The 17,465-nt window shown below is 36.5% G+C and overlaps 1 protein-coding gene across 7 annotated transcripts in view; it reads right to left on the bottom strand.

Moving 5' to 3' along the window:
• Positions 1-17,465, bottom strand: part of HEPH (hephaestin) — an 85,480-nt gene that overhangs the window by 28,696 nt on the left and 39,319 nt on the right. For all 7 annotated transcript variants that reach the window (XM_045471361.1, XM_045471355.1, XM_045471360.1 and 4 more), the window contains 3 exons: positions 10,773-10,986; positions 8,775-8,914; positions 7,830-7,961 (listed from right to left, as the gene is read on the bottom strand). In XM_045471361.1, the coding sequence (XP_045327317.1) occupies positions 7,830-7,961; positions 8,775-8,914; positions 10,773-10,986 (486 nt within the window). The remainder of the gene's footprint in view (positions 1-7,829; positions 7,962-8,774; positions 8,915-10,772; positions 10,987-17,465) is intronic.

Below are 17,465 nucleotides of genomic sequence, written 5' to 3'. Positions count from 1 at the left end.
TTTAGATTTTATGTGATTTATTTTTACTCTAATATTTATTTTAATTGTTCTACTAGTTTTAGACTTCATTTGTTGTTCTTTTTCGAGCTCCTTTAGGTGTAAGGTTAGATTGTTTATTTGAGATTTTTCCTTTCTTCTACTGTTTTATACTTCCCTTTTGTGATAGCTTTTGCTTCATCACAAGGATTTTGGGCTGTCGTGTTTTCATTTTCACTTATTTCCGTGTATATCTTTTATTTCTTTTTTGATTTCCTGGTTGACCCATTTATTGCTTAGTAGCATGTTGTTTAACCTCCATATATTTGTGGTCTTTCCAAATTTTTTCTTGTGACTGACTTCAAGTTTCATAAAATTGTGATAAGAGAATTTGTATGATATGGTCTCAATATTTTTCTACTTGTTGATGCATGATTTTTGGCCCAATATTTGTTCTATTCTGGAGAACGTCCCATCTGTACTAAAGAAGAATGTGTATTCTGCTGTTTTACAATGAAATATTCTGAATATATCTGTTAAATACATCTGGTCCAACATGTCATTCAAGGCCATTCTTTTCTAGTTGATTTTCTGTTTAGATGATTTCTACATTAATGTAAGTGCGGTGTTAAAATCCACTAGTATTATTGTATTATTATAAATGAATTCCTTTATGTTTGGTTTAAATTGTTTTGTATGTTTTGGTGTCAGAAGTTGCAGGCATAAATATTTACAGTAGTTATATCTTGTTGGATAATCTCCTTTATTATGATACAGTGCCCTTCTCTTGTGACAGTCTTTGTTTTAATGTCTAGGTTCTGATATAAGTAATGCTCCTTCAGGTTTCTTTTGATATCCACTAACATAATGAATGTTTCTATATCCCCTCTTTATCAATCTGTGGTTCTTTAGGTCTAAAATTAGTCTCTTGTAGGAAGATGGTCCTTTATTTTTCTATTTTGACACCCTATGTCTTTGGAGCATTTATTCCATTTTTTCAGAGTATTTATTTATTAATTTAACTTGAGAGAGAGAGAGAACAAGTGGGAGAGGGGCAGAGAGAGGGAGAGAGAGAAAATCCCAAGGAGATACTTCATGGCTCTGCATCTGAGGACTACCCTTTGGGCTAACTGTAGAGGAGTTGCTCCTGCACCCCAGTTGGGGTTAGAGTAGGAGTGCTCACCCGGGTTATGCTGAGTAAGCCACCTTGTCTGCATTTCCCCATGCAATGGATTACTTCAATAAACAAATCAGACCACACCTGGGTGAAGGTCCAAACACTCCACCACTACAAGCAAGAAAAAGCTTTGTAGATGACTGACCAGTGGGATAGAGCAGCCAAAAGGAATAAGAGTGCATGCAAAACACTCCAAAAACTCTCCCTGAAGAGCCAGGCCCTGTATAGTGTATGACCCTTTTTTAATATAGTAGTACTTGCAGGTGCAGGACATATAACAAGCTATTAAAACATGTAAAAGACATAAACCTACCATAAATGATGAAAAGGAAGAATTCTCTTCAAAAAAAAAATCAAGAAGAAATAACAGCCAGAGAATTGCTCAAAACAGATGTAAACAATATATCTGAACAAAAATTGAGAATAATAGACATAAGACTAATAGCTTGGTTTGAAAAAATATTATAAGACAACAGAGAATCTCTTGCTGCAAATATCAAAGACCTAAGAAATAGCCAAGGTGAATTAAGAAATGCTATAAGTGAGATGAAAAATAAACTAGATACAGTGACAGTGAAGATGGAATAAGCAGAGGAGAGAATATGTGAAATGGAAGATAAAATTATGGGAAATGATGAAGCTGAAAATAAGGAAAGGAAATTACTAGATTACGAGAGGAGAATTAGAGAGCTAAGCGAGTCCATGAAATTAATTAATATCCATATCATAGGAGTTCTGGAAGAAAAGTGAGAAAAAAGGTCAGAAGGCTTATTTGAACAAATTATAGCTGAGAAGTTCCCTAATCTGGGAAAGGAAACAGGCATCCAAGTCCAAGAGGCACAAAGAACTCCCTTCAAATCAACACAAACAGGTCAACACCACAACATATCATAATGACACTGGCAAAATACAAAGATAAAGAGAGAATTCTGAAAGCAGATAGGGACAAATAGACCTTAACTTATAAGGGTAGACACATAAGGGTAGTAGTAGACCTGTCCACTGAAACTTGACAAGCCAGAAGAGAGTGGAAGGAAACATTCAATGCGTTGAATAGGAAAAATATGCAGTGAAGAATCCTTTATCCAGTCGGACGATCATTTAGAATAAAAGGAGAGATAAAGGCTTTCCAATATGAACAAAACCTAAAGGAGTTCATGACCACTAAACCAACCCTGAAAGAGATCCTAAAGGAGACTCTGTTAGTGGAAAGACTACAAAGGACCAGAAACATCACCACAAGCACAAAACCTATAGATAATACAATGACACCGAATTTATATATTTCAATAATCATTCTAAATGAAAATGGACTAAATTCCCTAATCAAAAGACATAGGGTTTCAGAATAGATAAAATACAAAATTCACCTATATTCTGACTATAAGAGACTAGTTTTCAAACGGAGGACACCTGCAGATTGAAAGTGAGGGGATGGAGAATGATCTATCATGCTACTGGATATCAAAAGACAGCTGCAGTAACCATACTTATATCTGAAAAACTAGATTTAAAAACAAAGACTGTAACAAGAGATGTAGAAGGACATTATATCATAAGGGATCTATCCATCAAGAAGAGCTAACAATTGTAAATATTTATGCCCCCAATGTGAAACACCCAAATATAGAAATCAATTAATCACAAACATAAACATGTATATAAAATAAAACCATAATTTTAATTTAATAATTTTATATTTAATATCTTTAATACTCCACTTACATCTAGGTAGAAAATCAATAAGGAAACAATGACTCTGAATGACACATTGGACCAGATGGACTTAAAAGATATGTTGAGAACTTTTCATCCTCAAGCAGCAGAATACACATTCTTTTCAAGTGCACATGGAATATTCACCAAAATAGATCATATACTGGGTCATAAAACAGCAATTTACAAGTATTAAAAAGACTGAGATCATCCCACACATATTTTCAGATCACTATTAAACTTGAAATCAACCACAAGAAAAAATGTGGAAAGTCCTCAAATACACTGAGGTTAAAGAACATCCTATTAAAGAATGACTGGGTCAACCAGGAAATTAAAGAAGAAATTAAAAAATACATGGAAGCAAATGAAAATGAAAACACAACAGTCCAACCCTTTAGGATGCAGCAAACACAGTCCTAAGAGGAAAATACAGTGCAATCCAGGCCTATTTCAAGAAGAAAGAAATGTCCCAAATACACAACTTACCTTACACCTAAAGGAGTTAAAAAGGCAGCATCAAAGAAATCCCAAAGCTAGGAGAAGAAGAGAAATAATAAAGACTACAGCAGAAATAAATAACATAGATTAAAAAAAAAAAGAACAGATCAAGATCTGGTTTTTTGAAAGAATAAACAAAATTGATAAATGCATAGCTAGACTTCTCAAAAGAAAAGAGGACCAAAATAGATAAAATCACAAATAAAACAGGAGAGATCACAACCAACAGCACAGAAATACAAAAAAAAATATGGAATACTATGAAAAATCACTTGCCAACAACCTGGACAATCGGGGGGGAAATTGACAAATTCCTAGACACTCACACACTTTCAAAACTCAAATAGGAAGAAATATAAAGTTTGAGGAGACCCATATCCATCAAAAAAATTGAATTGGTTATCAAAAATCTCCTGAAAAATAAGAAAGCTGGGACTGATGGCTTCCCGGGGGAATTCCACCAGACATTTAAGGCAGAATTAATACCAATACTTCTCAAACTATTCCAAAAAAATGGAAGGAGATCTTCCAGGCTCATTCTATGAAGCCAGAATTTCCTTGATTTCCAAGCCAAACAAAGACCCCACTAAAAATAATTACAGGTCAATATCCCTGATGAACATGGATACAAAATTTCTCAACAAGATACTACAAAATTCAACAGTGCATTAAAAAAATTATTCACCATGATCAAGTGGGATTCATTCCTGGGCTGCAGGGCTGGTTCAATATCCACAAATCAATCAATGTGATACACCACATTCATAAAAGAGAGGACAAAAACCATATGATTCTTTCAACAGATGCAGGAAAAGCATTTGACAAAATACAGCATCCTTTCTTGATAAAAACCCTCATGAAAGTCATGATAGAAGGAACATGCATTAACATCATAAAAGCCATATATGAAAGGCCCACAGCTAATATCATCCTTAATGGGGAAATCTCTCAGTTTTTCAGGAACACAACAGGGATATCCACTCCCACCACTGTTGTACAACATAGTGTTGGAAGTCTTAGCATCAGCAATCAGATAACAAAAGGAAATTAAAAGCACCCAAATTGTCAAAGAAGAAGTCAAACTTTCACTCTTCACAGACGACATGATATTCTACATGGAAAACCTGAAAGACTCCACCAAAAAACTGTTAGAGCTGATAACAGTAATTAAGCAATGTAGCAAGATATAAAATCAATATACAGAAATTGGTCGCACTTCTGAGAAGCCTCCTCACCATGAGCATGGAGCCTGGTGTGGTCCTTGATCCCATGAACCATGAGATAAGGACCTGAGCTGAAATCAAAAGTTGGATACTCAACCAATTGAGCCACCTAGGTGCCACATTCAGAGTTATTATTGATAGGTTTGTTTTTATTGCCATTTTTACTTGTTTTGTCATTGTTTCTGGGGATTTTCTCTGATCCTTATTTCTTTGTCACTTTGATCTTTCCTTCCCATTCAAAGAGTACTCTTTAATATTTCTTCCATGGCTGGTTTAGTGGTCAAGAACTCCTTTAGTTTTTGTTTGTCTGGGATACTTTTTATCTCTCCTTCTATTCTAAATGACAGCGTCACTATATAGACTATTCTCGGCTGCATATTTTTTCCATTCATCACTTTGAATATATCATGCCCTTTTATCTTGCCAAATTTCTTTTGAGTTATATGCAGCTAACTTTAGGGTCTTCTCTTGTAAGTTGGGGACTTCTTTTGTCTTGGTCCTTTTAGGATTTTTTTTTTTGTATAGCTAATATTTTATAAATTTAATTACAATGTATTTTGGTGTTTTCCTGCTTTTGTTGATTTTGATGGAGTTCTCTGTGCTTCCTGGATTTGGATGTTTGGTTTCCTCCTTCAGATTCAGAAAGTTTTCTTCTATTATTTGCTCAAATAAAATTTCTGCCCTCTTTTCTCACTCTTCTTCTGGGACCCCTATGATACAAATGTTATTATGTCTGATGTTGTCACTGAGTTCACTAAGTCTATTCTTGTGTTACATAATTCTTTCTTTTGTTCAGCTTCATTATTAGCTTCTATATGTATTCATTTCTCTGCATTTTCCATTCTTGTGTTCATTACTCTTAGTCTGTTTTGAATCTGTTATTGTGCTTTCAATTTCTGACAGATTTGTAACTTTTATATCTCTGCTTTAACAGCCTCCCTGAAGCCTTCCATTCTTTTATCAAGTCCAGAATTATCCTTATGATTGATGCTTTAAATTTTCCATTAGGCATATTATTTACATCTGTCTCAATTAGATTTCTGGCCGTGACCTTATCTTTTTGTTTCATTTGGGATGAATTACCCCATCTTGGCATTTTGTCTAAGTTGCTGTCTTCTTCTCTGTGTTAGATAAGCCTGCTATGTTTTCTATTACTTAGAGTAATGGCTTTATGAAGAAGAGGCCATATACTGTCCAGATCCTGGAACTTTAGGGAGTGTCCTTGGTGTGTGCTGCGTGCACACTGCTGCTGTGTTTTGGCTGCTCTATCCTTCAGGCCAATCCTCCGCAGAAGCTCTCCTTCCCTGAATTGGGCAGGGTTTGGACCTTGGCCAGAGTGTGCTGAGTTTTAACTAGGTGTGTACTGGTCTGCTTGTTAAATGAGAACTGATGCTACTTCCACTAGAACTGAAATGTTGTAGAACCCTCTGGTCCAGAGACATTGTGTGCATGGTGTTTTCTGCTGGTCTTCTGGGGAAAGGTCCCAGATTGAGGCAAACTTGACTGAGAAAGGCAGTTCTGGCAGAGCGCAGGTTGTGGGACTTGGTGTAAGTAGGTTAGGCAGGCACTGTCAGCACTGTGCTGTTTACTGAAGGTGATTCTGAGCTTACACTGAAGGTGGGGAGCCAAATGGTGCTGGCCATCTCCTTTGTCCATGAAGAGTGGTCTTCAGGCTTGATATTCTTAGGGAAGTACTCCCAGAATAGTGAATAATCTCCCCCCTGTGCATCTCAGGTATTTTTCAGATGGCCATTTTCATGCTATCCGTGTCTGAGTTGTTTTCCTTCCTTCTCTACAGTAGTAGCTCAGTGCCCTCCAGGCTCTATTCCAACCAAGCCTGCTGACCTTTAAAATGCCAAACTTTAGGAATGTGTTGTAGGCCAGGGCCCTTGCTGGTTTTAGGAGGGTCTTACCATGCTGGTACTGGTGCAGTTTAATCCAAGAAGGTCAGTTTCACCAGAGCACAGGGGCATGGAACTTGGAGCAAGCAGGCTAGGCAGCCAGTTTTGGGCTCTGCTCATATACTGAGGAGTGGAGGAAGTATATGGCACCTTCAAGCTCTTTTGTACCCAGAAAGGCATCTCTGTAAACACCACCTCTCACAGATGCACTCCAAGAAGAGTGAACAGTCTCCCCCCATGCACGATTTATGTGTCCAATGACCTTTAAAACTCCAGTCTTCAAGCACCGCTGGTTACAAGAACTCACAAAAACCAGCCCCTCTAATTTTCCCAACCAGTGGCCTTGGGAAATATTCTCCTTGTGTGTTATCCTATGTGCTCCACTCTTGTGTTCCTTTCCCTAAAACCAGGGCTTGCTCCCCTCTGAAGCAACTGCAATCTGTTGCTCCCCAAAACTGTGTCTTCACACTTCCTACCTTCTTCAATGTGGCCTCTTTTCTTTCTCTATTTGTGTAGTTTGTTATGTCCATCCTCAGATTGATCACTTGTGTGTTCAGAATAATATGATAATTATCTAGCTTTTTTTTTTCAAGGGATGAAAGGAGCTTTTAGTCCTCCTTCTACCCTGCCATTTTAGCGCCCCTCCCTAGGTAGCCTTTTCTATACCTCTCCAGCACACTTTAAGAACTCTTATTAACACATAAAACATAGAATTATAATTACCAGTTTATTTGTCTGTCTATAATAATTAACTGTTTTGTAAAGGTAGGAGTAAGTATTATTTCCTACTGCATCCATAACTTCTAAAATTGTTTCTGCACCAACAAGGCTGCCTGCAAGCATTTACTCAATGAATAAATGGATGGAAGACAATGTGGTCAAGATTATGATCACCCTACATTTTAATATTAGAAACCTAGTATATGAATGGGATTATAACTTAGCCTGTAATAGGATGACAAGAACCTTATCTATGACTGAGATTAATGATCAATTTTTGGTATGGGACATGTCGCTCTCTAATCATGTTTAGAAGCTCACATTATAGCCAAGATTAACTTCAGATCTAGAGAGGGTGAGAAACTCAATATGCATCCAGGGTTAAGGCCAGTATACTGCTCCATGTGTGATCAATATTAGGCATTTCTTTGGTGAAACTAAGTACCCTATTCTGAAATTGAAAATGAGTGTTTCATAGAGACAAACTCAGGCTGTGACTTTATCCTGGTTAATATAAGTTCTCAAAGAGAAATTAAAAAAAAAAGAAACAAGTCAGAGGGCTGAAGCAGAGGTGCTACACATCTTTTATCCCTTCAGCTAAGTGTTTCAACTCACCAGGATCAGCAGCCAGTGGCCAACCAGTGCTAGATTCTACCACTCCATGAGCATGCACAGAGTAGGGGCGGCTGGCATTATTCTTGAACACCACAGTTAGAATATCACCAACCTCTCCTCTGAGAAGTGGACCTAAAATATGCAAAAGAAGGAAAAGTCTCATTAGTGGAGTGTTGGAACAAGGGTACTAAAGGAATTGAAGAAAGGACACACAGAAGAGCTCTCTAGAATTAAGGTTTTCAGTCATTAGACTGAAAATCATGGCCAGTTCCATTTTTTTTTAATCCAGAAGCCCTTTAACTGATACTGCTACTTACAGGATGAGGATACTTCAACAAGAAAATTGTGGCCCCAATTATCCTTATTTTACCACCCCAAATGTATGTATGTAGGTATGTATGTATCTAATCTATCTATCTATCTATCTATCTATTATCTATAATATCCCAAGGATCTATGTAATCAGGGCTATGTGGAATCATTGTCAGTAAGGAGTTTAGCACAGAGTAAAAAAATGTTGGGGTCTCTGTAAAGGCCAATGGGTTTTTTCTCTGTGAGGACAAGAATGAGGAAACTCATTGGCCCATAAAAAAGTGAATAAATTGTATGAATAATTAAACTGGGTTCAAGGGTAATACTGATTCCCTGTACAGTGCTTTTCCTATTCTTTCATGTTACTAAGTTCCCCTATCATTAGTATATTTAAAAAATCTATCACAATCAAACATCCTTAGAGAGATTCCTGGAAAAATACGGTTCATGTTACAACAAAATTAATAAATCCTCCCTTTGATTGCTTATTTTTATGGTTGATTTTTTTAAAAAAAATATATGACTATTGTTCCATTATATAATAAGGAAAAACTAATTGAAAGAAAAAAAGGTCCTTATATGACACGGCATCCTTAGGATCAGCATAAACTTCTAACACAAGGAAGAACTCACCTAATATTCCCAAGTGTTCCTCTGGTCCAGTCCTTGGCCGAGGGATCTTGAATGTACCATCCGTGTATTCTCTGAATACAGCTTTCTTGTATCTGGAACCCAGGAGTCCATCCTGGTTGCTCAGGAAAATGTGACCATAACTAGTGGAATACAAAGAGTGGTATCACATCACCTGGCCTTCGACTCCTTAATTTCACTTTTGAGAAAGCTAAGTCAGACCCAACATCATATCACAAATAGAATCCTTCTAATGTCAGATTTCCCACCACATTGGTCGTATAACTGCAGTAAAGATAGCAGATTTAAGTATATATTAATGTTTCCTTGTTTACCATAATCCAGATAGGAATTTTTAGTACAATTAATATGGCCAGAACACTGGAATAAGAATCAGAAGCCCTGGGCTTAACTCCAGTCTTAGTGATTTCTCAGATGGAATCAGTTTGACAAAAGGACAAGGTACAAGGTGCAAGGAGAGTACTAACTTTTGCTGCTGCTGCTGCTGCTGCTGCTGAGTAAGGAATGGGAAGAGGTAAGGAGGAAATGGAATTTTACAGATTCCTCCTTAAGGGATGCTTTCTGGTTTACAAATACTTTATTATTCATTTTATCATTTGACATTTACAATAAGATAATGAGATAGGTAGAAGTGTAATCAGTGGTCCAGAGGTGACAGAACTTATCTTCATTTATACTGTCAGCCAGAAGGTATCAAGGGATCATGCACTTGGATTCAAGTTTGCTGCTTCCTCCTTATCTCTTTCTAGTCAATTTCTTTTAACTGTATCACGTCACTTTAAAGGTGAGTAAATTAAGGCCCAGGGAAGAAAATTCATTTTTTCTAGGTTTCAGAACAACTTAGCAAGGAAATGTCAACAATCAACAACCAACATAAAAGGTAAGAATTGCTAAATTGTTTTGAGAGCACCAAAATTGTAGTGGAAATTGATAAACCGTATTTCAGTTTCTGTTCTCCTCTGCTTCCTTGTAATGATAGAATCACCTAGATTGAACTGAGCACATGGCCACCTAACCATAGATTATATTTTCCAGGCTTTATTTATTTATTTTTACTATAGTTGACATACCATGTTACATTAGCTTCATGTGTACAACTTAGTGATTTGATAAATGTATATATTTGTGCTATGTTTACCACAAGTGTAGTTACTGTCTGTGCCAATACATCTTTATTACAAAATCATTGACCATATTTCACATGCTGTGCTTTATTCCATAACTTACTTATTCCTTAACTGGAAGCTTGTACACCACCCTCCCCTTCATTCATTTTGTCCAACCATCTACCACCTCCAAGTCCCAGACTTTCTTCCAGCTAGGTATGGCCACATTAATAAGTTCATGATAATGGATTATGAGAGAGAGTGATGTCTACAACTTTTAGGTCATTGTCTTATAGACAGTGATGCTTGCCTTGGACTGCTTTCTCCTTTTGTGATAGCTTGGAATCTCTACAACAAAAATCAGCATCTTAGCTACAGAGATGAAAGAATGTATTACGAGTGATTAGTTTAACTACTGGTTCTGGTCTGTTCATATTTATACTAGTATGTGAGCAGGAAATAAAACTATAACTCACGTAAGGCACTCTGTTGAGCTTTTTCTGCTATACAGCTTAGCCTGTAGCTTAATGACATTTTGTCAAGTGATGGGTAAGCTTGGGGTGTTCAGTCTTTTGAGTGATACCTCTACAAAATTTAACTTCTGGTATAGGTGCTACTAGCTACCAGAAGAAAAGAGGCAAAGATTAAGAGCATGAAGGTGTGGATAAGATCTTTTACCTCAGGCCTACAGCATTGCAACATAGAAGAAGTGCTGAGTTCCAGCTTATCTGCATTCCACCACCGGTTCCAGATTTCCTGGTATCCTATTACGTGACCTTAGATAAGTCCTCTTCTCAGAATTTTAGTATCCTCCTTATTGGTAAAATGATGCAGAGTCTCTGAAAGTGTGATATCTTATTTTCTGAAGCCTTACCTGTCCTTCTCAGACTGGTTGTGCCATTCCAGTTCCCAGCTCCTGTCAGGGCAATAGTCCCACTCCACCTCTTCTGCCATGATGTAGTAGATTCTTGCAGCCTGGTATCGATGATGATAGTCAGGTTGGTGGCCAGGACACTGGGAGACATTATAGATTGCCTTCATCCCTGATTCTCTATGGCTGCCTGCCTGGCAGTAAATCTCAAATATCCCTAAAGAAAGAACAGAGAGCAAAACCTGAATCTGAATATCCCTGCATAGCGCCTGGGGGATTCCCTGCCTCTCTCTAGGCATACTGCACAGAGTGTGTAGTTTCAAATAAGGTTCTTCTATGCATTGGATAAAATATTATTATTTTTTAAAGTTTATTTATTTTTGATACAGAGAGGGGAGACAGAGAGAGAACAAGCAGGGGAGAGGCAGAGAGAGTGAGAGGGAGACACAGAATCCAAAACAGATTGCTGGCTCAGAGCCTGACATGGGGCTTGAACCCAAGAACCTGAGCCATCGAGGCACCCCACAGATTATTATAAGTGTATTGAAAGCAATGAGCACGGAGGTTAAGAAGCTCTGCTTGCAAAACTACCATTGTTTAGGTTTAAAACTAAACTCTGCCTCCATGATGGACAACTTTTCTCTGTTAACCCAGGGCTTTCCCAGTTTTAGCACTGAAAGTCCCATACTCTGTGAAAAATCCTCAGTTCTGACCAAAGTGGGATAGTTGGTCACCCTATCTGACATTTATTAGCTATATAACTTGAAGTAAGTTAATCCTCTGTATGTTTCAGAGGTACAATGGGAGTCATTTTACTTATTTCACTGGGCTGTTTTAGAATTAAACATAATAATGTTTACACATTGCTTAGCATAATGCATAGTAAATTTTAATAACTAAAGTTATAAATACATAAATAAAATTGTAATAATTATTATTCCAAACAATTCATTGACCAGTGTCTCTATTTTCTACCAAGTACCAAGGAAATAAAGGTGGGCTTAAATAGAACCCCCCAAAACACAAACAAACAAACAAACAAAAAACTTGGTTATAGGGATGCTTATATCAGAGGGCTTTGGATTGGCCTTACCTAGGTTTTTATAATAAAAGGTTTGGATACCAGGCTTAAATGTGAGAGTTGTGGAGCTGCCTGGAACTGATATCAAGCCCCAGTCTTTCTATGTCAAGAACGTTAAGGCTTATAGAATGTTCATCAGGAGAAGATGACTTTCTTAAAACATTTTTTTTTATCATTCCTTCCCTTGCTGTCCATTACCTATCCCATCACTACAGATTCTTTTCTCCTGGTTTTCAAAGGCCTCTATGAGGTGGCTCCAGACTATGATCCAGTGCCAAATGCACCTAGTGATCCAACTAAAGCTGTCCCTGACATCCCTTATCACATATCTCATTTCTGTCTTGGAATTTTCGCTCATGTTGTTCCTCCCTAGAATGTACTCACCCACCCCTCCCCAAAATACCTAAGAGAGCTCACTCATTTTCCAAGACCCAACTCATGTTTCGTTTCTTCTAGAAATCTCTCCATGACTATTCTGACCCACAATGACCTCTACATTCTTGGCCTCTCTATTTTTAACTCATTTTACATCTAAACCACATGGTTAAGGACTAAGTGCTCCTCTCTTTACGAAAGAGTTTTTCACTCATTTATATACTTCTTGAAAGATTCTACTCTTTTCTTTCCACAACTACTCCCCAACTCTTCTCTGTCCCCTACTGTCCCACATCTATTCCATCAGTAAATCTTATCAGCTATTCCTCAAAAATTACCCTTTCATTTTCACCCTCACTCCCCTAGTCAAAACCACCATCATCTATCACATGGAAAACTTCAGTAGTATTCCAAATTTCTTCTCTGCTTCTTCCCCTTCCTTCTTCAACCATTCCTCACATAGGATTCAAGGCTCTCTTTAACGAATATTATTCAGAACACATTGCTCCAATGCTTTAAATGCTTCCTTTATACTAAGAATGCAATCCAATCTCCTAAGTATAGTCTATAAGACCCTACATAATATGAATCTTGCCAGCCTGATATAATGTCAGTCACTTTCCTAGCTTACTACAATCCAATGGTACTGACCTTTCTGACCCTTGAAAATCCATGCTTCTTCCCAGTTTAGGACATTTTCACTTGCTTATCCCTCTGTTTGAAATATTCTGCTCAGAAAACTTTATATAGCTTTTTTCTCCTCATTATTTAGGCGTTAGCTTAAATATCACATTCTCAAAGATGTCTTCCTGATCATCCTGTCTAAAGTAATGATGCTCCTATCATTTTATCACATCACTGTATTTTATTTCCTTCATGACATATATCCCAATCTAAATTTATTTTATTGTTTTATGTAGGTTTTGATGTGTTTATTGTGGATCTTTCCTGAGAATAAGAATCATTGTCTTTTCACCTTTATTCCCCAGTGTTAACACATTGAAAATGTGTGATAAATACGTTTGAGTAAATAAATGTAAATGCCAATGAATGCATATATAAACATATATGCTGCCCAAAGTCATAGATCAGAAGTTGGTGTGGGGAAGAAAGTCTGATGATCACTGAAGGGAATGAAACAAATAGAAGACATTCTAGGAAGTCATGTGACTTTGGACTGGTACATCATCTAATTTTTTTTCATATGAACATTGTTATCCAAGCCAGTTTTTCAGCACTCCTCTGTCCTTGGAATCTGAGCCTCCTCCTAACTCTTTGACCACTTATTTGCTGGTTCCTTACTTTGACTTCTCTTTTCCTTCTTGGGTCTTAAATGTTGATTTCTGCTTTAAGTTTTCTTTCCTATCACTTTACATGCTTATGGACATGAACTATGAGACCATTCAAATTTGCTCCCCAAACTTTACATTTCTACCCATAACTACCTATTGTGAAATCCACGCCACCTGTATTTCATGAGGAACTTAAAGCTCAACATGCCTTAAAATGAGTACTTTCTCTGCAAACCTTATTACTCTGCCCTTGTTTCTGTATTTGCTCATTTGGTTAATGGTGCCACAAAACATATAATACATAAGCTAGAAACCTTGGGTGTCTTTTATTCTTGCTCAGCCCCTCAGAAAAGTTCTGTATTTTCTCTGTCAAATGTCCCTTAACTGTAACCCTTCTTTCCATGTTGCTTCCACCCATTGGTAGCCTCTCATCACCTCTTGCAATAGCCTCCTACTTTACATCACTTAAGCCTTACTTCTCAGTATTCCTTCACAGGGCTGATAATAACATTTTGCATGGGATTGTTCTTTATTAAGACTGTCCTACATATTGCATAAAGTTTTAGTATCTCTGACTCCCATTTTCTAAATAATAATATGACCCCCTCCATATCCCCTGTCATTGTGACAACTAAAAGTACCTCCAAACATTTCCAAACAGTTTTTTAGCATACTGCCTTGAGTTGAACGTCACTGAATAAAACCAATTTATGTAACCTTTCTCAGGCAGATGCTTCTACCAAGTCACTATCATAAGCTTCCTGCTGCCTATAATAATGCTCCCTTCACCCCCCCATCCCCTTTCTTTGCTGGGTGACAGTTTACTCATACTTAAATGCTCAATTTGAAGGCCTGATTCTCTAGGAAAGCTTTACTCTACAAGTCAGACAGAATTTGTTATAGCTTGCTGTGTATTACCATAGCTCTTGGGACAATGGTGTCATCATTTCCATTTCACAATAACTATGAGCTGCCTAATTCATCTTTACATCCCTATATCTAGACCAGTAAGTGGAGGAAAACATATTAATCATGTTTTGTGAAAATTTAATTGTAAAATAAAAGGAAAATAAGATGTGAAGACTAAAAATGAAGGAAAAACAGAGAGGAAGACATAGAGAAATAAAAGATATATACAGATTGGAAGAAAAAGGATAAAGAAGAAAACAGGAAGAAGGGGAAAGAAAAGACATAAATAAAAGAGAAAGAAAGAAAAATGAATAAAAAGAGAAGGTAATTGGAAAGAAGGAAAGTCAAAAAAGGAGGGGAAAACAAAGGAAGAAAGAAAAGTTGAAAAAAGGTGAAAATAAAGGGAAGGGAAGTAAAAAAGAGAAAGAAAAAAGAAGAAAGAAGAGAGATAAAAAGAATGGAAGAAAAAAAAGAAAAAGAAGAGACAGAAAGTAATATACATGAAAATAGATGGGAGTAAAAGAAGGAAAGAATGAACAAATGATGAGAGATAAGAAATGAGAGATAAAAAGACATAAGAAAGGAAACAATAAAACTAAAAGGCAGACTACAGAATGGAAGAAGATATTTGTAAATGACGTCTGATAAAGGGTCAGTAGCCAATATCTTATAAATAACTTATCAAATTCAAAACCCCACAAAATAAACAATCCAGTTAAAAATGGGTAGAAGACATGAACATACATTTTTCCAAAGAAGACATCCAGATGGCTAACAGACACATGAAAAGATGCTCAACATCACTCATCATCACTCATCATCAGGGAAATGCAAATCAAAACCACGATGAGATAGCACTACACACCTGTCAGAATGGCTAAAATTAACAACACAGGAAACTACAGATATTGGTGAGGGTGTGGAGAAAGGGAAACCCTCTTGCACCATTGGTGGGAATGCACTGGCACAATCACTCTGGAAAACAATATGGAAGTTAGTCAAAAAGTTAAAAATAGAACTACCTTATGACACAGCAATTGCACTATTTGCCCAAAAGATACAAAAATACAGATTTGAAGGGTCACATGCACCCTGATGTTTACAGCAGCATTGTCAATAATAGCCAAATGATGGAGAGAGCTCAAATGTCCATCAACTGATGAATAAAGAAGATATATCCATAAATAGTATTATAACATATATATGTAATACATATATAATATGTATTTTAATAAATAATATAATAAATAATATTATATATTATATATAATATATACTGGAATATTACTCAACCAATAGTGATATCTTGCTATTTGCAACAATGTGTATGGAGCTACAGTGTATCATGCTAAGTGAAATAAGTCAGCTAGAGAATATACATATATATTTATATCATCTTTATGCATTCATCAGTCGATGGACATTTGGGCTCTCTCCATAGTTTGGCTATTGTTAACAATGCAGCTCTAAACTTTGGAGTGCATGTGACCCTTCAGATCTGTACTTTTATATCCTTTGGGCAAATACCTAACAGTGCATAGGGTTATAGGGTCATAGGGTTGTTCTATTTTTAATGTTTTGAGTAACTTCCATACTATTCTCCAGAACGGCTGCACCAGTTTGCATTCCCACCAATGGTGCAAGAGGGTTCTGCTCTCTTCACATCCTCATCAATAGCTGTTGTTTCTTGAGTTGTTAATTTTAGCCATTCTGACAGATGTGCGGTGATATCTAATCATGGTTTTGATTTGCATTTCCCTGATGATGAGTGATGTTGAGCATCTTTTCATGTGTCTGTTAGCCATCTGGATGTCTTCTTTGGAAAAATGTATGTTCATGTCTTCTGCCCATTTCTTAGCTGGGACATTTTGTGTGTGTGTTTTGAGTTTAATATGTTCTTTATAGATTTTGGACAGTAGTCCTTTATCATGTATGTCACCTGCAAATATCTTCTCCCATTCTGTAGGCTGCCTTTAAGATTCCTTCACTATTCAGAAGCTTTTTATCTTGATTAGGTCCCAATGCTTCATGTTTGCTTTTGTTTACCTTGCCTTCAGTGACATTTCTAGTAAGAATTGCTTGGGCTAAGAAAAAAGGCCTATGGTCAAAATCCTCTAGGAATTTGATGGTTAATGTTTCCTATATTAAACTGTAATTTTTTCAATATGATATTATCTGTTATTAACATGAAGCATGTGGTTGAATATTGTTTACTGTTAAATATTTTTATTTAAAGATAATAATTAGAATTTTTATTATTAAATATTTGAAGTAAAAAAAAGATAAGAAAAACAAAGAGGATGGGTGAGGAAGAGGAGAAATGAGAAATGGCAGGAAAAAGGGGCAGTGGAAAGAAAACAAGATTTTAAAGGAGGGAATAGAGGAATGATGAATAAGGAAAGCTCCAATGATGAAGGAAAGGAAAGACACCCTGAAGGACACGGCAATAATAAATAATGAATTCTTCTCTTTGCTGCTGAGAAATCTAACATGAATTGGGTGGAAATAAGACATTACAAGCCCTAGATTTTTTTATCTTCCAGTTTCCCTGTCTATTAAAATTCCAGTATCATTTGTTGTATTGGAAGAGATGAGGTATGCAAGATAATATTTTAAATACAATTGTTCATTTTTATTAAATGTAACCTTATTTAAATTTAAAGTAAATAAAAGAGGATTAAAAATCACCAATAAACCCACAGGAATCAAACACTCTTAACCTTTTGCTGCATTTTTTCTGGGGATTTGTTTTTCTAGTTTGTTAAACATAACTGTAAGCCTCCAGTACACAAAATGTTGAATATTCATGGTGGTGTTTTTAAGGCATCTGCAAAGTTACTTAATTACATATGTATATTTACCAATCCCCATTGCTACTCCTTCCTCTAGAATTCCAAAGCCAAATTCTAGTGCTGGCTTTTCCATTAACTCAGTATTTTTGTCTTGGGTTTGGAGAGCTACTCCCAAAGGTCTCTCTCAATCTTCATTGGATATCAAGCCCCCAGGGAAAGAATGAAGGAAACTTCAGATTCAAGAGAT

The sequence above is a fragment of the Leopardus geoffroyi genome, chromosome X (genome assembly GCF_018350155.1).
Source record: "Leopardus geoffroyi isolate Oge1 chromosome X, O.geoffroyi_Oge1_pat1.0, whole genome shotgun sequence".
Classification (NCBI taxonomy): Eukaryota; Metazoa; Chordata; class Mammalia; order Carnivora; family Felidae; genus Leopardus; species Leopardus geoffroyi.
This window is presented reverse-complemented; position numbering and strand designations above follow the sequence as displayed.